Here is a 26,770-nt window from a genome sequence, read left to right as displayed (position 1 = left end):
CCCACATAATCCCACTGTAAATGGATGCATCTAACAGAGTCACAAAATTCATGAAGCAAAACCTGACAAAATTAAAAATACACAATTCAAGAATTATAGTTGCAGATACCAATACCTCACATTCTCAGTATCTGATAAAACAAATTAGTTAAGAATAAGAGATTTCAACAGTCCTACCAGTAATTTAACCTCATGTGCATTTATAGAATCCTCTGCCTCAAAGTAGACATTTTTTCAAGCACTCAAGGAACATTCTCCAGGATAGATCAAATGCTATACTGTAAAATAATTCCTAATAAATTTTAAAAGTATTTAAAATACAGTCTTCAAAGAATAATTTAAAGTAAGTTATCTGATCATAAGGGAAGTTAAATTAGAAATTAACAATGGAAATTTAGGAAATCTCCAAATATTTGGCAACAGTATACTTCTATTTAACCTGTGGATCAAAGAAGAAATCACAAGGAAATTTATAAATTACTATTATTAATAACTTTACACAGACAAATTAGACAACTTGGGTAAAAAGGGAAAATAGAAAGACAAAATAACCAAAACTGACTCAGGAAGGAGTATAAAGTCTGAACAGATCTGTATTAAATGATTAAATTGATTTGGTAATTTAAGATCTTCTCTCACAGAAAATCCAAGCATAGATGGTTTCATTGGTGAATTTTATCAAATATTTAGAAAGAATAATACAAATCCTTCACAAGCTATTTCAGTAAGCAGAGAGGAAAAACCACTTCTCACCTCATTCTACAAGGCTGTTACCAAAGCCAGACAAACACATCTACAGAAAACTACAGAGCAGTATCTTTCAGGAATACAGACCCAAAAAAAAATCCTTAAGAAAATATCAGAAAAGAGAATCCAGCAACATATAAAAAGGATTAATCAATACCAAGTGGGATTTATATAGGAATGCAAGGCTGGCTTAACATCTCCAATTTAATGTAATATACCATATTAATGGACTTGGGAAGAATCTGGTAAAGAATCTGCCTGCCAAAGCAGGAACAGCAGGAGTCATGGGTTTGATCCCTGGGTTGGAAGATTCCCTAGAGTAGGAAATGGCAACCCACTGCAGTATTCTTACCAGAATAATCCCATAAACAAAGGAGTTTGATGTGCTACAGTTCACAGAGTCACAAAGAGTTGGACACAACTGAGCAACTAAGGACAGGCTCACCGTATTAAGAGTAATAAACAAAAATCCATGATCATTTCAAAAGACATGATAGCCATTCATGATAAAAAGAAAAAACAAACTAGAAACAGAAGAAAGCTTCCTGACCTAATGAAAGGCATTTAAGAGAAATTTACAACTAACATTATTCTTACTGGTTAAAGACCAGATGCTATTTTCCAAAGATAAAATAATCAAGGCAAAGATTTCTCCTCACTGTATTCAACACTAAACTAGAATCTAGTTAGTAAAACAAAGAGAAAAAAAGAATCCAGATTGCAGAGCAAGAAGTACATTTGCTTTTACCTGCAGATGGTATGATCCAGTATATAGGAAATACTATGGGATCTGCAAAAACATACTAGCACTAAAAAGCAAGTTCAGCATGAACACAAGAACAACATAAAAACTGTCTTTCTAAACAGGAGCAACAAGAAATCAAAAAAGAAATTGAGAAAAACTCCATCAAGATAGCACCAAAACAAATACAATGCACAGAAATAAATTTAACCACAAGAATACAAGATCTCTATTGAAAACTTCAAAACACTGCTGAGCAAAACTAAAGATCTAGATAAGTGGAGAGGCATTTGATGTCCTTGGATTGGAAGACAGTGTTTTTAATCTGTCATTTCTTCCCAACTTTATCTATAGGTTCAAGACAACAAAATCTCTATCAAAATCCCATCAGGTGTTTTTATAAGAATTGACTGAATAATCCTAAAATTTATATAGAAACAAACTTTTGACTGAGAACAGCCAAAATAATTTTTTTAAAGATTAAAAGTTTGGAGAACTTACACTACTCAATATCAAAACTTAATTACAAAGCTACTGTAATAAGACAGTGTGTTATTGGTGTAAGGATAGAATATAGATCAAACAAAGAGAACGAAAGTTCAGATACAAACCCATTTATGATCAACTGATTTCCACAAAAGGTGTCAAGGCAATACAGAGGGGAAAAGTCTCTCCAATAAACAGAAGACAGACTTAAAAATGTGGAATATGCACACAACAGAATGTTATTCAGCACAAAAAAGGAACAAATTACTGCCACATGGTATGCCATGGATGAACCTTAACTATATTATACTAAAGAAGTTAGACACAAATGTTGCTATGATTCCATTTACAAGAAATGTCTAGAAAAAGCAAACATCTAGAGACAGAAAGCATATCAGTGGTAGTCTGAGGCTTGACAAGAAACAAGAGATGAATACAAACAGGCACAAGGAAACTCTCTGTAGCAAATGGAAATATTCCAAAACTGGACTGTGGTCGTGGAGGCACAACTGTGTAAGTGCACCAAAAAATCACTTAGCTGTATACTCACAGCAGGTAAGTTTCAGGCAGTGTAAATTATTCCCCAATAAAACTGCTTAAAAAAATGATAAAGAAGGTGCAGGAGTTCCTCATTCCTGGGGACACAAGTAGAGACTGAATGAACTTCTATTAGGGCCACTAGAGTGGAGCCCCATGACCTTCATAATTGACCTGTCTGTTACTAAGAGCCTGTGGTCTTTTTGACCCAAAGTGCTGGTATATACATTTTTTGTGGCTTTTCCCAGTTGCTATTCCTAGGACTATAAAGGAGAAAACATTTGTGGCTGATTTTCCAAATATTTCACTTGAAAACATTGAACATGGAATGTTTTTCACCTTTCGTCCTGTAAAGGCAGCCCGATGAAGCGGCGTGTCTCCCATGTCATTTAATACATTTACTTCTGCACCAGCCTAGTAAACATGAAAGCTTTAAACATCTTCCACATATCAAGAAATATACAGAGGTGAAAATAATTTCCTAAGAATACAGTAAATATTTTTAAAAATTTAAATACTTAATAGTGACTGGTTGTCACTAGTAAAAGTAACTCAGTTCACATTAATATACTCGGTTGGCCAAAAGGTTCGTTTGGAAAAACCCAAACGAACCTTTTGGCCAACCCAAAAAGTAAGCCTCGTGAAATGAAAAATCTACTTAACAGAAAATAGTTTCTTTTGTTTAAAAATCTATCTGCCCTTCATTCTACTTTAGAAACACAAACATTAAAAAAAAAAAAAAAAAGGGAAAACCATCTCTGAATAAAACAGCATATTTTTTCCACCAATTTAATAAGTCTTAAGGGAAAAAAGAAACAGACATCACAAAGTAAATGGTGGGGGAACTGGAGTTTCAAGTGCTGCCTTGGCTCCTGGATTTCATATCTGGGGCCAACAAATCAATTTTAAAATGTAATCCAATTTCAGAAATATCAGTATGAGTGAAAAATTATTCATCACAGAACTGAGAAATACGAGTTCTTAAATTACACAGTGCTCATTAACAGATTATGACATTATTTTTTAAAATACATAAAATGTGCTTTGGCTATTTTTTTAAAGTATGCTCAAAAAAACAATGTAGTATCTCCATTAATTCCTATGTTTATTTTTGCAACTTTAAAAAGTCACTAATGTAAAAAACAAACAACTAAAAAAACCAGAATTTTAATTAAGCTAATCAAATTCGTGTACTTAGCAAAGAAAAATCAAGTGATAAGCGATTGCTAAGGCCATTATGCATTATGGTCCAAATGGCTTTTCCTAAGACTTCTATAATTTACATAGTAGCCATATTTTCTATTTCTTGAAAAATCAAAGCCATAAAAATACCTTTAACAGATCCTGGACCACCTGTCTATGTCCAAAGTAGCACGCCAGGTGAAGAGGTGTCCAACCCAAATTAGACTTACTTCTTCCTAAAAAAAAAAAAAAAAAAAAAAAAAAAATGGAAAAAGGCATTTTTAGATGTTAGTGAGGTAACTTTACAGTAAAATTTCTCCCTAGTAGCTGCTCCAACATACTGGTCAGGGGCTCCCTTTCACCCAGCACTGCTGATGTGTGAGAGGCATGTGACTTTACACTAAGAAGGGTGTGCAGTGAGATGGATTAGGACTCAACAGGGCCCAGATTCTTGCCACCTTCTAACTCAATGTCCTCGTTCTTAAAAGAGGGGCAGGAGACCTGATGGGGGTTACATTCCGACTAGTCTGTGGCTCTAACATGCCGAGTGTCTAACCATTTTGCCACCATCAAACGAAGATGTGGTTCTCTTGGCCATAGCATTTCATGAAAAAGCACCTCTTTTTGAAAACCTGTCCCTCATTAGCAGGCTGGGTAGGAAGGGGAAACTAAGAACCAGTCTTTCCTGTGTCTGGAAAGCTGTCAGCGCTGCAGATAGAGACTGAAAACGGAGTCCTGACTTCACATAAAACCTTAGGGAAACGAGGGTAAGGGTTACCAGTGTGGTCGAGTCCAACTAGAGAACAAGAACCAAAATAAAAAGCAATAAAAAGTCAGATCCAAGCTAAGGAGAGGTATAAAACAACAGTGTGGTGAAAGCAAGCAATATAACTCAGTTTAGGGAAGAAAAAAAAGGCGCTATGGGTTAGAGCTGAGAAACTTCTGAAGGTCACCCAACTTCCAAATCAAGCTTGAAAGAACGCAGCTTGTCAAAGCAGCAACGCCCACCGCCCTGGGGGGTCTACTGAAGCCCAGGAGAGGAGCCCCTGGGCTCCTCTGGACCCCCCGAGCTACCTGGCCCCCCCGAGGAGGAGCTGGGAAGTGAATGGCTGCTCTCAGCTCCTGGATTCAGGTTTGGGGCCCACAGAAAATCCACCATCAGCATCGCTCTGCCCAGAACAGACCTTTAACCGCTCCTAGAGGGACTGCCGGCGCCAACAGTGTCCCCGCGACTGTCTTCCATTCACTAGACTCCAGGACTGTTCCCTCTCCCATGGGCGCCCACCAGAGCCCCTAACTCCAGAGGCAACACATCCATGAGCCACAGTCTACTTCACGTAACATTTCTCTTTACCCTCTGTCCTTACCTGACAGCTAGCTCTTTCTGACGACAATGATTCTCCTTTATCTCTTGGACAGGGGAGGCCCTTCAGTTTCCACAGCCCCACTGGTCCTCACGAAACAGAAGCCCCGTGAATCTCGCCATCGAAACCCAACTCGGTCTTTGGCCAGTGACCTCCCTCACGTTATGATCCCTCTGTTCTGCCATTAAGCACAGCTACCCCAGCCTCTACCCCCCCCCCCCAGCAGAAGACTTTCTCTGATGCCATCTACAGCCTCCCAGTAGCTCACCCCTCACCGCCTAACTCTGGGCAACACGGTCTCTCTCTGAGGCAAACCCTGCCACCACTACATGGGTGTCTACTGCGACTCAGTAACCTGGGGTCTCAGACACTCAGCTTCCCTCAGCTCAGTTCAGTCGCTCAGTTGTGTTCACCTCTTTGCGACCCCATGAACCGCAGCACGCCAGGCCTCCCTGCCCATCACCAACTCCCGCAGTTTACTCAGACTCATGCCCATCGAGTCAGTGATGCCATCCAGCCATCTCATCCTCTGTCATCCCCTTCTCCTCCTGCCCCCAATCCCTCCCAGCATCAGGGTCTTTTCCAATGAATCAACTCTTCGCATCAGGTGACCAAAGTACTGGAGTTTCAGCTTCAACATCAGTCCTTCCAATGAACATAGGACTGATCTCCTTTAGGATGGACTGGTTGGATCTCCTTGCAGTCCAAGGGACTCTCAAGAGTCTTCTCCAACACCACAGTTCAAAAGCACCAATTTGTCTCATTTTCCCACAAACCTGGCCTCTGCTCTCCACTGGGTATCTGATCCCAGAGCCTGAGCCCGAATACCACCGTCACGCCTGAACTCAGGAACGCAGTCTCCACTTTCCAGCTTATTCACACAGGCAAATCCCACCTTGTTCTTCAATGGAACCAACTGTCAAGTTCTTTAAACACTTTGCTTATATGTAAACATCCCCACCATCCTCACTTCCTTCAATTAGTCCAGCATCTATTTCTTGGTCCTCACATCAACATCTCTCTGTCGATACCCTCCAATATCCCATCTTTGTCACAGCAGCTTAGAAAAACCTCAAAGCCTGAAAAATACATTTGCTCACTTTTTCTATAACCACAGTCAGGTCACTAACAGCGGTGGAAGAAAAATAACAGAACCCCGTAGATTCATGGCTCCATCAAGTCAGGATCTCACACCTCACTCGGTGAAGCCCTCGCCAGGGTCCTCGCCACAGTGCCCTGTTCAGGGGTCTCTCCTAAGCTCCCCCACAGGTACTTCAATCCCCACTACTCCCCTCAAGCCTCTTTTCCAGACATCTGCTTCTTAGCAAACGACCTCCCCTCAGCTTCAGGGAAAAGAGAAGTTTTTGCAGGACTCTCTGGGCTTCCTAGAAACCAATCCACCCCCGTACTTCTGCCCACAGGCACCCTTCCATCCTTCCTCCTGGGGCCTTAGGATAATCACACTTCCCATAACGTGGATGCCATGCTCGCCTCCTACTTCCCGGGCACTCCTTTTCCTCTTTATCTTTAACCTCTCCCTTTTTCATTGCAAATAGGAAGCAACAGGTAAGTATTTGCATCTCTTCCATCCAACGAGCAAAAGCACCCAACTCCTCTCTGGTCCTGAACCCCCTCTGACCATCGTCTCCTTCACTCTCGCCCTCCCTTCCCCATCTACACTCCTTCCACCTCGTTCCCTCCAGGAGCTACCCACTGACTGCGGACCAGGTTCACTTCCCACCACATCACTAAAGCCGTCCTCCCTTTATCCCAGTAAGTTGTGTCGCCGGATCCTAGGGACACTTTCCAGCAGGCAGCACCCTGCGTCATTGGCCAGTGTCGGCCAGCCCAGCCCGAGCCTCCAGAGCCCTGCACCCCGTGGGGCGTCTCCACGGCTCTGCACTTCCTCCGAGGGCTCTGTGCAAACTTCCACTTTCTCTACTTCCTCTGATTGGGTCATTTCACTGGAATCTCCAACAATGACACCTCCTGGCGCTTTCCCACAGCTTTACTTGCTTATATGCTCTTGACTTCAAACTCCACATTTCCACCTCTTATTCAGTTCTATTGCTCAATTCTCTACTGCTCACCTCCACCTGGAGGATACGGGAATACCTTCTGCTCTGGAAGTACAAAGCTGAATTCACTTACCTCACACTCGCACACAAAAATTCCCTGTCCCCACTCCCACTTTTCACAATCAACTGTCCCATTACTCACCTCACTTCTCAATTCAGAAATAAGCTGCTCATGCTGAAGCTCCAATACTTTGGCCACCTGATGCGAAGACCCGACTCACTGAAAAAGACCCTGATGCTGGGAAAGACTGAGGGCAGGAGGAGAAGGGGGCGACAGAGGAGGAGATGGTTGGATGGCATCATCGATTCAATGGACATGAGTTTGAGCAAACTCTGGGAGACACTGAAGGACAGGGAAGCCTGGTGTGCTGCAGTCCATGGGATCACAAAGAGTCAGACACGACTGAGCAGCTGAAGAACAACATCCACTTTTCTATGGCCATCCCACCATGAAAGGGCTCGATCTCATCCGATCTCAGAAGCTAAGCAGGGTCGGGCCTGGTTAGTACTTGGATGGGAGAAATAAGTACCATTTTGGCTGGCTTTCTCCTTTTCACCCCTCCCACAACTCAATCAGCCCTGTCAATTATACCTCCTAAATGTTAACTGTATCTAAACACTTTTCACCACTCCCACTGCTTCTAGTCCCAGTGACCTACCCCAGTCTCCTTTGAGTTACTCAGCAGCTTCCTCACATCTAGCATTTCCACATGGGATTCTGGACCAAGAAGTTCAAATTTCCAAAATCTTAAATTATTCTTATAATACTACAAATAACCTTTATGCTCTTCACTATTATGGATATCCAAAATTTTGATCAGTAAGAAATATCAAGTTTAGAAATATGTACAGAAAATTGTACCCTACACTGAAGAGGAAAACACTGGGAAACACCAGCAGATATTATGGGTGATGGGCTTCCCAGGCAGGGCTAGTGGTAAGGAACCTGCCTGCCAATTCAGGAGACAAAAGAATCATGAGTTTGATCACTGGTAGGAAAGATCCTCTGGAGAAGGAAATGGCAACCTACTCCAGTATTCTTGCCTGGAAAATTCCATGGACAGAGAAGCCTCGTGGGCTACTGTCCATGGGGTCACAAAGAGTCAGACACAACCAAGCAACTGAGCACATACACACATTATGGGTAATACTCAAGTATTTTCTCATACAGACCTTTCAACAAAGTGAGAGGACAGCATCATACAGAATCATCTTTATATTACCAATACAGGCTCTTATTTTGCTTTAAAAACATATTTCTTGGAGTACTACTCACAGAATTTATATAAAGCATGTTATTCAAACATATTAGCATTTATTTTATTTGCAAGAATGTCTCACCACTAGCAACAGACATGAACACACACTCCTAACATGGCAACAGCTGCAAACAAGACTGCCCAATTAGCTCCTCCTTTGTGGCCCAAGCCTAGAAGTACTGACCTTCACCTACAGATTCCCTCTCTCCCTTCAACCAGACATCATATTGGCTGGATTCCTTCCAACCAATAACATCTCTATGTTGACTGTTGAACTTTAAATCTTGCAGAAGAATTATACTACACTTTATCATTTCCTCAACTTCTCAGGGTTTGGAAAAACAAATGAGCTAGAAAATCAAGAAATGGCAGGCACCGAGATTCCCACCCGCAAACACTCACACACCCAGTCCCAGCCCTCCCCTCTCACTCCTGTGGGTGAACTCACCTCACCTGATTATAGCTGTTCCTCTGCATAAACCCTTCAAACCACCCTTAAGACAAAGCTGACTGACAAGGATAATGAGGGTGAAATTTTGAAAAAGCATTAACAGCTAGCTGTCTCTCAGTTTTACATTTCCTAGTAGGTGACTTCTCAAGAACTAGCCCGAGGTAACCATGGTCAGGGTGGAGGTGAGTAGAAAGTAAAGGGTCCCTGATGATGATCCAACCAGGCATGCTTCCAGCTTTCAGAACAGAACTCCAAGGTAAAGATTAAGAACCAGGTTTCCATTTCACATATGCTAATGTATATGTTTCAGTGCCATTCTCTCAAATCATCCCACCCTCTCCTTCTCCCACTGAGTCCAAAGCCAGAGATCTGTGACAACCTGGAGGGATAGAGGGGGGACAGGGGTTCAGGGTGGAGGGACACAAGCGTGCCCAGGGCCAATTCATGTTGATGTATGGCAAAGACCATCACAACATTGCAATTACCCCCCCATTAAAACAACTTTTTAAAAATAGAACCAGGTTCCTGGTGAAGGATGAGAAGATTTTTAGAAATCCTTTAGCATTCGATGAACCACCTCAGGCTACTTTCTGACAACTCAGAGCATGTTTTCTTCCCTGCTGCAAAGATAATACTCCATCTCCACTGAGAGTGAGTTGCTCGAGCAAAGGAGGGGAATGCAACGTGGCAGAACAAAATACCCACCAAGGACTCGGGGCTATGTGAGAGGAAAAGACGTAAGATGGGACGCAGGACTCCTGACCCTGAGCCCAGAGAGCGAGGTAGGTTCAGGGAACAATGTGAACAGGCAGTGACAAGTGGGATGCTAGGAAAAGGGCCCCCGGCAGGCACCAAGCCAAGCACCAACCTCACAGCGGCCAAGTCAAAGTAAACTCGGCAGTGCGGGCAGAGGGGAGGTCAAATGCTGGTCCCCAAGGCTGCTCTGAGCCCCCAGGTCAACTCAAGACCCTGTGGCCACACCCAAGGAGTGTGTCCAAGGTGAACCAGCAAGCCTAGGCCATGTGTCAGATGGAAGATTAAAGAGGGTCAGGGTGACAGGAAGCCAGCAAGAGCCAAGGTGAGACTCCTGAGGCAGCCAAGGAGCACATCTGTGCTTACGATAAACTGAAACACCTGCGTGTGACTCCCTGTGTTTTTCTTCAGCTACAAGGATGAGCTGGGAGAGAAGCTGCAGGGGAACCAAAGGCAGTACACACAGAGAAAGGCTCGCCTTTACACTTAAAGGCCACCTTAATGAGATGGGCTTCCCAAGTTGGCGCTAGCCTGCCAATGCAGGAGACAAAAGAGACCTGGGTTTAAACCCTGGGTCAGGAAGATAGTCTGGAGAAGGAAATGGCAACCCACTCCAGTATTCTTGCCTGGGAAATCCCATGGACAGAGGAGCCTGGCAGGCTACAGTTCATGGGGTCACAAAGAGATGGGCATGACTAAAACGACTTCACACACACTGAGATGGGAAAGGATACGGATGAGAGGCTCTGGGAGGCCAATCGTTTTACAAAAAAGCCACTGAGATGGAGAGACCCGAGGACGAACATATAGTCCTCCAAACTCCCAGAAGGAGAAGGCGCTTGTTGAAACATCTGAGCCAATTTAAAAAATAAACTCTATTTCTCTGCACACCTGAGTTTAATATATTTGTAACCATGCTACACAAGACACGCTGTGATTTGGCGGCAGTTACTTACTCACCCCTCCTACCTGCAAAATCCCTGCCATTGAGGCTGCTTCTCACTTCAAGATACTGGCACATGACCTTTCTTCTGCCGTGAGCCCTTTTCTTCTCTATTTTTACCTGGTTATGTCTATGTACTCTTCATATATCACCATAGGATGATTTCCTCCAAGAAACTAATCCTTCAAATTCTAGTTACACACTTCTTATACATTCCGTGACACTCTGCACGTCATAGCTCTTATACTCTGTACATATTGTGCAATAAAGACTAGTCTGAGCTAGTAATCTACTAATCTCAGTGAGGGAAAGATCCTGTCTGACAGTATTTTAAGGTACTTCACATGATCCTGGGCATACATTAAACATTCAAACCTGCTGCTTCAACTGCAATGTCTTCGAGAAGAAGAAATTGTCATAGCATGTATCCTGTGGGCTCAAGGATTATCCCTGTAGTTCATAAGGTTTAGAATCCATGACAATTTTAAGACTGGATCTCAAGTTTTGAGGAGAATGGATACATGTCTATGTATGGTTGAGTTCCTTTGCTGTCCACCTGAAACTATCACAACATTATTAATGGGCTATACTCCAAAATAAAATAAAAAGTTAAGAAAAGAAAGACTGGCACTCAATTTCTCTTACTTAGTGGGGAGTAGAAGAGTATCCACTCTTACAGGGCTTCTTTCTAGGATAAGAGATGGAAATTTATGGCAAGCAAGTTCAAAAGGATTAGCACTAAATAAATGATAAAGTAGTGTATACGTGTGTGTGAACTGAGTCGCTCAGCTGTGTCCGACTCTTTGCAACCCCATGGACTATGGCCCACCAGGCGCCTCTGTCCATGGGATTCCCCAGGCAAGTATACTGGAGTGGGTTGCCATTTCCTTCTCCAGAGGATCTTTCCAACCCAGAGACTGAACCCAAATCTTCTGCACTGGCTGGCAGATTCTTTACCACTGAGTCACCTAGTGCATACCCACAAGAAAAAGCGAAAAGATACATTCAAGGCTTACCTTTGCAGTTAATGTCAGCAATTACTTCATTCCTTTCCATGGTTTCTAACAGCTGTCTTACTTCTTCAGCATTGCCGTTTCTGGCATGATGGAGAAGCTGTTGTTCTGCGTCTGTGCTCATTTCTAGATTTAAAAAATAGTAACATTGATATTAATCTAAGAACATATTTAGCTTTTGGATATGCTGCCAACAGATAAAGGGGAAAAAGATGCTCTTCATTTTGTAGCTAATAAGACAGACAAAAGGAATAATTAAAAGAATCAGCTGCAGGGGTTGAGACTCTGTGCCCTGTGTATTATTACTGAAGCCTACACGACTGAGCGACTGAACCGAACTGAACAGCTTCCTTACCTGCAGAATGCAATCAACTTCATGACCTGTGGTAAGATTGTGTCTATGAAAGCTAACTGTCAAAGTATTTTGTAAATAGTTATTAGTACAACATTAATAATCTTATGACTATAAAGTTAAAATATGGCAATTCATCAGTTCGTATAGAATTATCAAGACTGAAATGATGTAAATGAACACATTGGAAACGTGTGAGAAAATAAATTACAGATAAGGATCCTGGAGTCACCATACTTACCAATAAACTCATTTTCTTATCAAGCCTCAAGCCAACTATAGAGGAAAACAACCAAATTTAAAGCATTTATATCAAAATGCTATGAACAGCAATTCCCAGAAAAAATACAAATTTCTTTCATACTAATAATCATTTGGGCTTCCCCGATGGCTCAGCAGGTGAAGAATCCACCTGCAGTAAAGGAGACGTGGGTTCGATCCCTGGGTCGGGAATATCCCCTAGGGGAGGGCATGGCAACCCATTCCAGTACTCTTGCCAGGAAAATCCCATGGATAGAGGAGCCTGGCTGGCTACAATCCATGGGGTCACAGAGAGTTGGACATGACTGAAGTGACTGAGCACAATAATCAGTTAAATGCAAATAGATCAAGCACAATGGTGTTTTTTGCCTACCTCATTAGCACAAATAAAAAAAGTAAACACACCAAATGCTGGCATGAACAGAAAAGGTGCAGTCCAGTAAACTGTTAATATTATGCATATTATATATAACTTGCACACAAGTTATAATACATATGTTATACACACAAGTTATTATACACATATGTTGCAGACAGAGGAAGAGACAAACTGTCAAGATGAAATAATTTCAAAATACACAAATACCCAGGGAGGATGCCAGAAGATGGCCAAGTAAGCAATACCAGGACCTGTCTTTCCACCTGCACAACAGGTGCATTTGCAGAATCTGTCTGATGTAACTACTGTGGAACTCTGGAGCCTACTGAAGGCTTGCAACTTGCCAGGGAAGGCTTGGAAGGCAATTGTGGTGATTTCAGAGAGCAGCAGTTCCCTATCCTTCAGCCACTCAGCAGGCATCTGTGCATATGCTCCTGGAGCAGCCTGCTGCAGTCAAGGTTGGCAAAAAGGATCCTGTCCTCCAAATACTGGGGAGTTAGGCTCTGATCACTGATTGTTGCTTCTGATCACAGATGTGCAGACAAACAAGTGGGCAGTCATTGTTGCTGCATCTGGCCCCTTGTTGCAAGCCTTTCCAGTGGGCTGGAATGCCAGGAAATTTAAACAGCTAGCACCCTTTTGCCCCCCATTCATTTTTCCGTTTTCCCCCTAAATTTCCCCTTAATTTTCCACTAGTAAAAACTAGGACATTTACAACCAAATGCATATGTGGGGGGAAATTACAACGTTGACTGCTCATTCCCACCTGAAAGCTCAAAAGACATGAGACAACCCTAAGTTTATACCTCAGGCTGGCCTTCAGCAGAAAGGCAGTCTACATCAAAACAAAAAAAAAAATAGCAAACCCTGGGGAAGAGGGTGTATCTGATTTCTAGAGCTACTGCATTAGATTCAAATGTCCAGTTTTCAGCAGTGCTGTTCCCTCCCAAAAAAACACAAGTCACACAAAGAAATAGGAAAGCAGGGCACACCCAAAGGAAAAAAACAAGTCAACATAAACTGTCCCTGAAAAAGAACAGATGGAAGAAATACCAGTCAAAGACTTTAAAACAACTGTCTTAAAAATGATTAAAAAGTAAAGCAAGAAGTAGAGAAAGTCAAGATGTATAAACAAAATGGAAATAAAGATAGAAACCTAAAATGAAGCCAAAAAGAAATTTTGCAGCTTAAAAGTGCAGTAACTAAAGTGAAAATTTGACTCGAGGGATTCAAAAGCAGATTTGAGCAGGAAGAATCAGTGAACTTGAAGACAGGACAACAGAAATCATTAACTCTGAGGACCAGAAACAAAAAAGATTGAAGAAAAGTGACCGCAACTTAGGAGATCTGTAGGACACCAACAAGCAGACCAACAGGAATCACAGGTGTCCCAGAAGAGAGAAGGGGGTAAAGCATTTGAAGAAAAAATGGCCAAAAAACCTCCCAAATTTGGTCAAAGACATGAACATAAATATCCAAGAAGTCAAGGAACACCAAGATGGAATCAAAGATATATAATCACATTTTCAAAAAACAGAATTTTGAAAGCAGACCAAGAGAAAAGCAAAACGTCACATACAAGTGATCCTTGATAAGATGATCGTGTATCTCGTGAGAAACTCTGAAGGCCAGAAGGCAGTGGGTAAAAGAGTAAAATACTTAGGAGTTAAGTGTGTGCCTGGCTTGGATCTTAACCATCCTTGGATTGTCTGGACGTCATGCTAATCACGCTTCTGCATGTCTGTGTTCTGCTGCCTGATCACCTGTGGATGCCCATGTCCCTTCCCTGCAAGTCTTCTGCATCCACCCATTCCTGAGAACTAGAGCCGGGCCTCCTTATCCTCAGAAGAACAGGAAGAGCAGCCTGTTCACCTCACAACTCCTGCCGGCCAGAGGCCCGGAACCTGGTCCCTTCAGAGCGCTACCAGATAACCCCTCTGTTCCCAGAACTCACTCACGTCCCCTTGAAAGGGCTCTTATAAACCCTCAGGAAGACAAACTCAGACTCTAACCCAGAGACTGATTTCAGAGACTATTTTCCTAGAAGATGTCATCTAGCAGTGACCATAATGTCCTTTCTTCGCAACAGATTGTTGATCGGCGTTTACACTAACCACCTTAATCACCTCTGCATTCATTTATAGTGCATATTTATTAAAACATTCGATTAGTCATTTAAAAAGCTTAACAATACTTATATTCACTGCAGCCCTATTTATAAAGCAAAAAAGTTAATGTCCATTAGTAAAGATTTGTTCACAAAACTGAATACTATGAAACAACAAAATTGTAAAAGGAATTTCTAAAACTATGGCATTGCAATGTATCATCAAGTCAGATGGTTTTAATGTAACAATCTCTGTATATATTTTACATATTCACAGAAAAAGAAATACACTAGGATGATAGCAGTGGTTACTTCTGACAGTGAAATTATGAATGGCTTTGATTGTCTTTTGACGGTTGTGCTTTCTAAGCTCCCTACAATATAACAGCTTTTAATCTTCTTTATTAAAAAAAAAAGTTACTGAAGATATAAAACAAAAAATCTTGTCAAATTAAATGAATATTTCACCACAGGTGATTTTTAATATATATTTTAGCGAGACAAGTACATTATATAAGAAGTGACAATCTACTTTTGCCGGCATAATACACAAAACATGTTCATTTAATACATTTTTCCTGCTTTTTAAGAATGAATCAAAGAACACTTGAAGTATCTTCAGAACATACTAGAAGCTGTTTAATGTTACCTTGGGTTCTTACCACACTGGGTTTACAGAAAAAAAAGTTGTAGTTTTAAGTTTTTCAACTTCTGTATAATAAATATGAAAAGGGTAAAGTCAAATCTATTATTTATTTAAGCACTCCACAGTAATATAATATTCATATGATATTCAAATGAATATCATATGATATTCAACAATAACATATTCACCACAACAGTTACTGATAAGCACTGGAATGAGTTAAGAATTATTCAAAGGTTTGGGAATTCCCTGGTGGTCCAGTGGTTAGGACTGCTGGGGCCTAGGTTCAATCCCTGGTCAGGGAACTAAGATCCTGAAAGTGGCATGGTCAAAAAAGAAAGAAATTATTCAAAGGTTGCAAAGTACCCACTAAGGACAGAAACTGCTACAGGCGCCGGAGGTATCACACAGTCTCTGCCCTCCAGGCAGGGCACACAGGCGCTCGGTCACACCAACACGCGCCTAGTACAGTAATGAGTAAGGGACAGTGGCTGTCCAGAGGACAAAGCGGGTGATTAGCCCTTTACCTGCATTAGTGAAGGAAGGAATCACAGAAAAAGTGAAATTCAAGCTGGGACTTGAAGACTGACGAGGTCACCAAGACCAGCAGGACAAAGGTTTCTGACCCAGCTGGACAACTGTTACACCAGGAACAATCTTGGGTGAAGATGTGATTCCATTTGGTCGTGGTGAGTTTGAGAGTCCTGGGAGAAAAAAGGGAGATGTCCAGTAAGCAACGAGCTTATACCAGCCTGAACACAAGAAAACAGTTCTAGGGGAGAATTATATTAGTCAGTACATTAGTATTCATTAAAATCATGAGGGTAATCAGGACCTCTTACTGAAAGAAGACCAAGAGTGAAGGGAAAATGACTATGATATAGCAAGAAAGGTCTAAATGTGGATAGGGGAGCAGGGTGGGGTGGTACCAGGAGAGGGTGGGAGTATCGAAACCAAGAGAGGAGAGTGTTTCCAGGGGGGGTTGACACTTTTTCCTTCTCCCCTAGTGGCTCTAACACTAAATCAAAGTAGCACAACTCCAAAAATATCTGCAATTTAAAGACCAAGCAAACTTCTTAAAATGATAACAGCATGATTTAATTAGCCTAGTAAAACATGATCGTTATGTTCCTTTCAGCTATGCTGCAAAAAACTAAGATATTCCAAACCAAGACATAAAAACATGTGCATTTTTTCTTAATCCAAGAACCATTATAAGGCAAAGTCTGCTGCTATCTATGCATACCTGAAGATTCAGAATTCGATACATCTGTAGTAGCTAAAACTTTACTCAGGTTGGCATCTAGGTAGCCAGCATGGGCTAGGAAGTTGTCCACCATGAAGTCCATGAGAAGCTGCAGTTTGCTCATCACCACTAGGCCAGCATCCCTTCCCCTTTCTCTCCTGTCACTGTATGACCATCAATAAATACTTCACTGACGGCTGACCACGGTACAGGCATTGTTCTATTAGGTGGTACTACACTAATGAATAAAACCAGGCCTTGCATTAGAATAACTTTGTTTTATGCTTCATCTATATATTTTTATATTTAAAAATATAAAAATCCATGTTTTATCTGTATATTTTTGTTGTGTTTTATCTATATATTTTTATATCTTATCTATATATTTGTTTTATCTATATATACTTTAATATATAGTACATATTAAATATATATAATATTTATATACATTTGGGGGTGGGTACCACACTGCAAGGCTTGCAGGATCTTAGTTCCCCGACCAGAGATTGAACTTGGGCCATGGCACTGAAAATGCAGATTCCTAACCACAGGACCACCAGAGAATTCCTGATAACTTCTGTTATAGAAAAGTCAACTATACAAATAAATTACTATCCACATTTCTCAAGAGGTCTAACTTGCCATCTCCACCTCCAACTTCAACTAGATCCCCTATCAAGCCTTCACAGCACTTCATGTTTGCCACAAACATTAGTCTGTAGGTGCTCATGTGGTCATTTCTTTGTTCTCCCCATATACACTACAAACTTAATTAGAAAAAGGGCCCCAAGTCTGCTATGTGTCCCCACTATATCCCTAGCATCCAGTAAGGTACCCAGAACACAGCAAGCAACCAAACATTAAATGGATGGATGGATGGATGAATGTGGACTTAGTTTTTCAAGATCAAAGCAATCAACTATACCGACAGGAAGGCCTAAAAGTAACGTGCTTATTATAAGTGGTACACTTTCATCCAGTGATCAAAAAATGAAGGCTTTTTTCCCCTTATATGCCACAAGAAATTAAAATCATAGCAAAAAATATAAATATATTTATAAATATACATTCCAGGATTTTAAAATATAAATTCTTTTAAAATATACATTCCAGGATTATTTAGGATGATCACTGCTTGTTTGATATTAATACATCTCTTAACTTATTAATAATTTGTAGTTAACAGTTAACAAATAGGAGGAGGAAAAGTGCAGACAGTGACAGATTTTGTTTTCTTTGGCTCCAAAATCACTGCGGCCCATGACTGAAGCCATGAGATTAAAAGACCTTTGCTTTTTGGAAAGAAAACTATGACAACCCTATTAAAAAGCAGAGACATCACTTTGCTCACAAAGGTCCGCATAGTCAAAGTTATGGTTTTTCCAATAGTCCTGTACAGATGTGACAGTTGGACCATAAAGAAAACAGTGCAGAAGAATTCATGCTTTCAAATTCTGGCACTGAAGACCCTTGAGAGTCCCGTGGACTTCAAGATCAAACCAGTCGATCCTAAAGGAAATCAGTCCTGAATATTCATTGGAAGGACTGATACTTTGGCCACCTGATGTGAAGAGCCAACTCACTGGAAAAGATCCTGATGCTGGGAAAGACTGAAGGCAGGAGGAGAAGCGGGTAACAGAATGAGATGGTTGGATAGCATCACCATCACTCATGACTCAATGGATGTGAGTTGGACAAAACTCCAGGATATAGTGAAGGACAGGGAAGCCCGGGGGTACTGCAGTCCATGGGGTCAGAGAGTCAGACACAATTTAGTGACTGAACAACAGTTGACTTTAGAAAAAATACAAAAATCAAAGAAACCAAATTCAAATGTTGAACAGATGTTAAAAAATATTCTTTGGACTCATGAGAATTTATTTCAGAAAAGCACTGTCTCTGATATTTAAGCCAAAAGAAAGACAAGTAGACCCTTAATGCATCTTATGAGACTAGATTTTGAACAACATTCTATCGGCACACATAGTATTGATATTTTTCAGTGTCACTTTGTGGATGTGTTCAGCCATTCTTTTCACATACATGTAGCTCCAAACTCTTGTTTTTAAGATTAATTAACGAGATTTTAATGGCCAAGAGAATGTTCAAGAAAATAACTAGACAAAAACATCTTGAGCTTCAAAAACTGGGAGACTAGAGGCCACTTTGCCTTGACTCCCCTCCTCCAAGGTTCACTGGGGAAGACAAGCTTCTAATTCTGAATTACTTTGTGGAAAGCAGATTTACATTTTGCTGTTGTATAAACACTGTGAGTGAAGTGAAAGCTGCTCAGTTGTGTCTGACTCTTTGCAGCCCCATGGACTATACAGTCCATGAAATTCTCTAGGCCAGAATACTGGAGTGGGAAGCCTTTCCCTTCTCCAGGGGATCTTCCAAACCCAGGGATTGAACTCAGGTCTCCCAAATTGCAGGCGGATTCTTTACCAGCTGAGTCACAAGGGAAGCCTGTAGATTACTTAAGTTGGTTTCCTATACTTGATATACACCACTAAATCTCCATTAATTACAGTGGATAAATTCTGTGGCCCCAACAACTCTGAAATCTTGACAGAGAAACCCTAAAACTGTAATTTAAAGGGCAATCAACTCGTTCAATTCAGTCAGAGGTCTATTATTTTACAAACTGAATGGCTATTTTTCTTTACTATTCCAGCTGAACTTATACAGAATCAAAGAAGAAAATTCCTAGAGAAATAAAAGACAGTAAAGTTCAATAATCAGAGCTAATTCACTCAAGTACCAGAAATTCAAAATATTAAATGATGTGCTTTTGGACTTCCCTGGTAGTCCAGAGGATAAGACTCTCTGCTCCCAATGGAGAGGGGCTTGTATTCAATCCCTGGCTGGGGAAACTAAGATCCCACATGCCACATGGTGCAATCTTAAAAGAAAAAAAAAGTATCTGCCTTTTAAGAGTTCTTAAAGGTGTCTGAAGTTAAAATTCAAAGACATCCACGGCTAACTTTATTAGACCACAAATATAGCAATGTTTAACAGGACATCATAAAGTATCAGTAAAGCATGGTGATGCTCAAAAACTTAAACATAAAATTACCAGATGATCCAGCAATTCCACTTCTGAGTGTACGCCCAAAAGAACTGAAGGGACTCTTGAAAGAGATATCTGTTCATGATCACAGAAGTGTTCTTCACAACAGCCAAGAGGTGGAAGTTGCCCAAGTGCCCCCTGGCAGATGACTGGATAAGCAAAATGTACTACACACATACAGTAGACTACTACTGTTCAGCCTTAAAAAGGAATGAAATCCTGAAACGTGCCACAATAACGATGAACCCAGAGCACATTATTTGAAGTGACATAAGCCAGACACCAAAGGACAAATACGTGACTCCACTTATATATTTGGAGTAGACAAATTCATGTAGCCAAAAATTGAAATGGTGATGAATGGAAGCTGGGAGAGAAGAAAATGGGGAGTTAAGTGTTTAATGGGTACAGAGCTTCAGTTTGGGATAAGAAAGTTCTAGAAGTGGACAGAGACAATGACTGCTGCATAATATATTTTAAAATGGCTAAAGAGATTTTATGTTCTATGTAATTTACAATTTTAAAAAATGAGGAAGCATCTAAAATTTGAGTCTAACAAGTGCCAAATAGCTTTTGTACTAGTAAAAAGTCAAAGGAAGCCAACTATTCAAAACACCTTATGACTATGTTGTGATTATTTTTAAAATTCTCAGATATCTATTTTATGCTTGGTAATACATTAAAATATTTGAAGTATACTGTATACTGGGAATTTTGAGTAGTGAGAAAAATTAAATATTTATGAATATATTTTACAAAGTCTTTAAAACCAAAAAAACCCCCAGTGTGCTCAGCACTACATTCCAAAGTACTCAACTGCTTAATGATATATTTTTTCCCCGATATTTTTCCAATACTGTATTTTAATATAAGGAAAATATTAAAAATCAAAGTGACTATGTTAAAACATGAAGACAGAAATAAAATAGCTTTGCTCTCAATCTTATTAGTTTCTAGCAAGTAATCATTAAGTTCTTTTATGCTATATATCCCAGGTGTATGTATGTGTGTATATATCTATTTGTACATAGGCATATACAAATGTATATGTATAAAATTATGACATTTGTGATAAATAATTAAATGCATTTTTGCTTGTTTCAGAAATCTAGCCTTGGCAGACAGATTCATATTTAATCTAACACTGCTTTTAGAGATGAAGAAACTGAAAAGCACAAAGGGTACTTGCTAAGAGTATGACTTTACTAGCCACAGTCAGAATTTAGAACTTCTAGTCAAGGGGTGAAATATTATTAATGCTACATATTTCATAAAACTCAATTCAGCCTCTAAAATTAAAGGTCCCCGATCCTAGTTATTGTTCACGTGAACACCAAGGAAGCTGAATCCGAATTTTAGCTTAATGCTCTCATTTTAAGAAGCTTTACTCACTGAAATAAGATATCCAAAATATGGCAATTTAAGGAAAAGGACAGCAAATTTTAAAATCATTTTAGGAAGTACCTGCCTCTTTCTTTTAAAAATATGAAATTAAGTTAAAAATCGCTTTATTTTTAATTCAGTGAAACTTTCTCACTAACTTCAACAGGTCTCTGTGCCCAGATCAACAGCATCATCCTTTTTGCAGGAGAAATGAGACACCCGGCTATAATTGTAGTATGTCTTACTGCAGTTTGTAAGCCACTGAAATCAATGTAAAATGCCTATACCAAATTATATTTAACCTATTTACATTATCTTCTCTATTCATATTCATTATATACCCATACTGACTTGGATGCCATACAGATATAATAAAATAATCACCCTTCTTGCTATTTATTATTTTTATCTTCTTTCAGTTGAAAATGTTAATGTTTAATAGAACCAGTAAAAATAAGCTTCCCTGCTTTATGAAATTGTTTAAACCTTAACTTGCTATACATTTTATCTGCTTTAACAACCAAGAACTAACCCTTACATTCATCCCTGATTTGAATTTGAACTTCATAGATTCTAAAAACTATTAACTATAGTTTCAAATTAGGTTGGACCCATAGAAGCAAGTTCACAAATTAGATGAATATAGTTTTATATAACAATAATACTCACCAAAAGAAGGCTGATCAACTATCACGTTCTAATGATAAAATTCCTTACATGTCAGATAGTGTATTTAAATGTTTCCTACTTTGATTATCCCACATTTGAAAATTATCTTCCAAACTTAATGAAATATGTTCCAGTACTGATCAGTTACCCACTATATGACCAGAATTTTTCTTTAAAGGAAAACTTTAACCAAAGTAAAAATGTGGTTACTTTTCATTGTCACATGATAGGAAACTGTACAGTTAAAGACCACTTTCACTGTATAGCACAGTAATTCCCTATTTGCTGGTTGATGAATATAGTGACTCAGATAAAGTGACCTACTACATCCTCCTACTTTAAGCGTTTAAAAGTATTTCTTATATTTGCCTACGTTATTAGTAAAAGAGGACAAGTGAGAAAATCCTACATTTCTAGGGATCAAGAACATCCTATAAGATAATTATATATGATCACCAATATATTCTGTATAAAATGCATGAAAGTATTTTTTCTGACCCCTCATTAATGACTTCTGGAATGATCGGTATAAGCTTATTGCTAACTATACTGCTAACACCTGTCCTTTCTCTAGGAATTGGAATTTACAAATCAATAAAGTTCTAATTACCACCAGACTTGGCTTATTAACCACTTCAAATTTTTTTACATGCCCTGGCTTTCTCCCCCATATGTTATTAGTTAAGCTGATTTCCACTTTCTCCTGACTACTTTTCTCAGTGAATACATATAACGTACAAAAGCTCAGCTCCTTGTAATAGCAAGAGGTAAGAAACTGTCAAAGCATGAAAATTGATATATTACAATTAAATATAGATGTGTCTAGGTAAAATCAAACCACATGAAGAAAATTTTTATTTTGTTAAATAGACATTGCATCACGTTATCATGCAAAAGAAACTGGCTGTATTTTTCTACCTAGTTGCTGGTTCCAAACAAGCACCATTTCCCTTTGCTTTCGAGAAAGAGTGGAAAAAGCAATGTTTTACAGAAATAACATTTAGCTGCTCTGAATTACAGGTGTAAGTGCTGTGCAAATAATACCTGTAAGGCTGAGAGCTTCCAGGGACAAGGATCAGCCACAACCTTTTACTGAGGAAAAAGATATTCAGCAAGTGTCATCTGATAAAACAGACCCTGGCAAAAGCCTGCACTAATACACAACAACTGCTTCAGATAAATCTATTCAACTTGCAGCAGTTAACTCCTGTTTTGCATATCAGCTGCTCAAGGCTAGAAGAAAAAGATACATTCTAAAAAGGAACATTACTAACAGTTTTCTCCCCTTTCTCTGCTCATAGATTGTAGGTAGAGCTCCTAGAGTAGAACTAGGGGATGAAAAGAGGGTGGATTTTGTAACTATTCTGTAATTAACAGAGACCTTTAAAATTTCAGCTGGGGGATCCAGAAATTATACCTACTACTCACTGCAAAAAATTTCCTTGCATCAGAGTCAGAACGCGAACACTCCTAAGCCATCAAAACAAATCGAAGTATTTTCCAAATCCTGAAATAAGAGGTGAGGGCATTCCGAACTCTAAACCAAGAATGCATCAATTACAATATTACGATATGGCTGCGATTGTCAAGAAAAACACATCACTGATTCTACCCACAACCACCTAATCACTAAATTTGCAACAGTCTAGTTTAACTTAATAGCACATGCCAACAGTTCAACTTTACTATCCGCATAAAGCTAAGACGTTCACAACATTAACTACATCAAGACAACCCTTTTCAACGCCTCCTGCCAAACAGCAGGGCCACCGGGTAAATAAATCTTTGGTTCTATTCAGTTCAGTCGCTCAGTCGTGTCGGACCCTTTGAGACCCCATGGATTGTTTCTATTAGGCAGCTGCAATCTTTCATACTGTTTCTGAACTCCTTTGATGGTCTTTGGTGCTAGTGGGAACTGACCACGAGGTACACAGTGAGAAGGGTCACGTGAACAGCTCGTGACTTCCACTGTGAATCAACCCTCCTCACGATAGTAGGAAACTCAAAGTTGGGATGCACACATCCAAGGACCTAGAAAGCACGCAGCTGATGACTTCTCAGGGAATGCATGAGGCACCGGGACGAAGTCCCAGCACCCAGAGTGGAAATGCAACACATGCCAACGTCTTACTACTTGCACAACTTCCCCGCAGCGTCGGAGCAGCCAGGGACTTCGGGGAGGTCGAGGTCTGGGTCCGAGGCCGGTACCTCCAGACCCAGACCTTGCCCATCCTCGGAGACGCGCCCTCACTCCCCACCACGCGCAGACAGACCTCCCCCAGCACCATGCAGGGGAGAGCCCGCTTGCCCTGGAGCGGGCCTAGGAAACTGACCTACGCGGTCACCCGGGTCCCAGATCTCCCGGGGTGGGGACCACAATCGCAGGCTGCCCGCCTCACGCCCAGGAAGCGGCCGTCACCTGGCTCGCACTCCCGGAAGACTCGCGGCCCCGCGGATCATCGGTCTCGGCGATCCCGGCGCCCGGCGGAGCGCGAGGCCGCTTGGCACCACTCCGCAAGGTGGCGCCGCCCCTCCGCGCGGCCAGCCCCGCGAGCGCGCGCGCGCGCTCCGGTTTTATTTACGCCATGCCCGGGCACCACGTGACCGGCGTGCCGGCCGAGTGGCGCGCTCGGCCCCCGGCCCCGCCCCCAGATGGCACACCCCGCCCCCGATCTGGCATGCCCCGCCCCCAGCACGCTCCAGTCCCGCCGGGATCGCCGAGGGTGGTTCCAGCATTTGCCAACTGCTGCCAGGAGAGGCAAGGACTTCACGCTCCTCCCACACGCCCCGCCCCAAGAGAAGGACGGACCCTACTTCGAGGACACCCAGGAGCTGTGGCAAGGAAAGGAAGCCCTCCAAGCCAAAGCAAATATATTTGTAAATACTCAACACATTACTCAGCTGCCCAGGTTTTTTCTTTTCTGCTTTGGTTGCGACTTTACTCTTGGGAGCTTAATAGGCAGTGTAAATTAGCTGCACCTCTCTTTTCACATGTCAAAGGATGATCTTTAAATGCTATACAGGTGTAAGCATCTAAGATGGATATGAGTAAGGTATGCTTAAAGAGAGATTTTACAAGTTTTCCTTCACTTCGTCCCCCCATCACACACCTTTCATAGAGTCCATCTCTACGGACTCGCACAACAGGTCTAGCCAGAGTAGTTAGCACATAGTCTATTATGTGAAGGTACACAGTCTAGTGTAATTACACGTTTTAAAAATAAGCATAGCTGAAAAAGACGAAGTTACAAGCCTACGAAAAATTTTTCAACTTTCTTGTATTTTCCAGTGTATTTAATGAACATGTTCTTTTGTAATGAACATTAATAAACAGGTATTGTATTTAAGGGGCGTAGGTTTTCAGTTAAGTCTAGAAACCTGGTTGAGAACCTATTACAGGCCAGTTGGTCACTGCACTTGTATGTGATACATGAGGTGTCAGATCTCTTAGAAGGTTTCTGGAGAACACACGAAAACTTGCTTACATGTCCTAGGCTAGCATCACCTTTTCTTAGTAAAAAAGGCACTTGAAGAGCACGATCCTTCAAAGCTGAATTCTGTGGTAACTAAGGCAGTCAAATTTGCCTCACAAAGAAACCTCAGAGCTTATTTTCTAAGAATACTGAATTACCTTCACAGCCAAAATAAAAATTGACTACCTGAATAATTATCCACATTATTCCACAAAAGCCTTAATTCTCACTAACATGATTTAATTGCCTAAATTCACTACTCATTTCTCCTTTCAGTTCACGAAATCGAGTTTGTAAACATCCTAGCCAATAGGAGGATGAAAGTAATAGGAGGTAGTCACCCTGACTACCAATAAAAAGTTCTAATTTTTTTTTAAGTTCTAATCTTGGTAAGATCATTCCTTGTACATGTTTTTACAGGTGTCTCTTTGATATCTGTGTAGACAATCTTTAGGAAAAGGTATCTCTTTGGTGTTTTTATTTCTGACTAGTACAGATATAAACACATCAAGGGTGTAACAATTCTTATTGTAAAGCACTACACTGTTCAATGCAACTTTCTGCAATGATAGAAATGTTCTATTAATATAATTTTACCCTGTGCAATACAGTAGCCACCAGCCACATATGCCTGCTGAGCTCTTGAACTTTGGCTAGTGTGATTAAAGAATTGAGTTTTATTTAATTTTAATTTAAATAGCCACCATGTGGCTGGTGGTGGTTTAGTTGCTAAGTCGTGTCCAACTCTTACAATCGCCATGGTCTGTAGCCTGCCAGGCTCCTCCATCCATGGGATTTTCCAGGCAAGAATAATAGAATGGGTTGCCATTCCCTCCTCCAGGGGATCTTCCCAACCCAGGTTTCCTGCATTGCAGGCAGATTCTTTACCAACTGAGTTGTGAGGGAAGCCCACTTCCTCATGTGGCTACCATGTGGCTAGCAGCAACCATAATGGACAGTGCTATTCTAGAACGACAAAGAATTACTATATTGCCCCCAACTGTGTCATACTCTATTTTGAGAAGCGTTTGGTAGACACAGGACATCTGGAAACAATTAATAAGCTCTTCCGAGCTTGTGAACAGGTAGATATTTTAACTTTGCAGATGGAGCATCTTAAAGTTACTGTGTCACCCTTTATCTACAATGAACGTAACTAGGACAGAATTAGTAGCTCTGGGTGCATAGAAAAGGGATTTGGGAGAAACTAACTCTTTGCCCTGCCATTCCCAGGCCTGCCTGACCCAACTGAAAAGTTAACCATCTTCAGATCACAGTGTGCTTCATCAGAATTACCCGTGGCCTGGTTCAGACTGAATCCACTTAGGGTTCTTTCCTTTGCTTGTTTCAGTTAATTTCGTCATCCTCAGTTGCAAAGTCATGTCCATCTCTTTGCGACCCCGTGGACTGTAGCCCACTAGGCTCCTCTGTCCATGGGCTTTTCCCAGCAAGAATACTGGAGTGGGTGACCATTCCCTTCTCCAGGGGATCTTCACAACCCAAGAATTGAACCTGTGTCTCTTAAGTTTCCTGCATTGGCAGGCAGATTCTTTTACCACTGAGTCATCTGGGAAGCCCAGGAACCCCCAACTACTACTGCCCACCCCGCATCCCGCGTTTCCCACCAGA

The 26,770-nt window shown here is 40.9% G+C and overlaps 1 protein-coding gene across 2 annotated transcripts in view; it reads right to left on the bottom strand.

Moving 5' to 3' along the window:
• OSBPL1A (oxysterol binding protein like 1A) overlaps positions 1 to 24,214 on the bottom strand; it is a 210,857-nt gene extending 186,643 nt beyond the window's left edge. Inside the window, exons 1-5 of one of the 2 annotated variants that reach the window (XM_065932433.1) lie at positions 24,002 to 24,214; positions 15,828 to 16,004; positions 11,559 to 11,681; positions 3,845 to 3,930; positions 2,852 to 2,926 (exon numbers count right to left, since the gene is read on the bottom strand). In XM_065932433.1, the coding sequence (XP_065788505.1) occupies positions 2,852 to 2,926; positions 3,845 to 3,930; positions 11,559 to 11,679 (282 nt within the window). In that variant the 5' untranslated portion in view covers positions 11,680 to 11,681; positions 15,828 to 16,004; positions 24,002 to 24,214. The remainder of the gene's footprint in view (positions 1 to 2,851; positions 2,927 to 3,844; positions 3,931 to 11,558; positions 11,682 to 15,827; positions 16,005 to 24,001) is intronic. The other variant, XM_065932434.1, reaches the window with a different exon arrangement.
• Positions 24,215 to 26,770: the final 2,556 nt, after the last annotated feature.

Source organism: Muntiacus reevesi, chromosome 4 (assembly GCF_963930625.1).
Source record: "Muntiacus reevesi chromosome 4, mMunRee1.1, whole genome shotgun sequence".
In the NCBI taxonomy this organism is placed as follows: Eukaryota; Metazoa; Chordata; class Mammalia; order Artiodactyla; family Cervidae; genus Muntiacus; species Muntiacus reevesi.
Note: the sequence above shows the minus strand (reverse complement) of the source record. Positions and strands in the feature narration are given on the sequence as shown.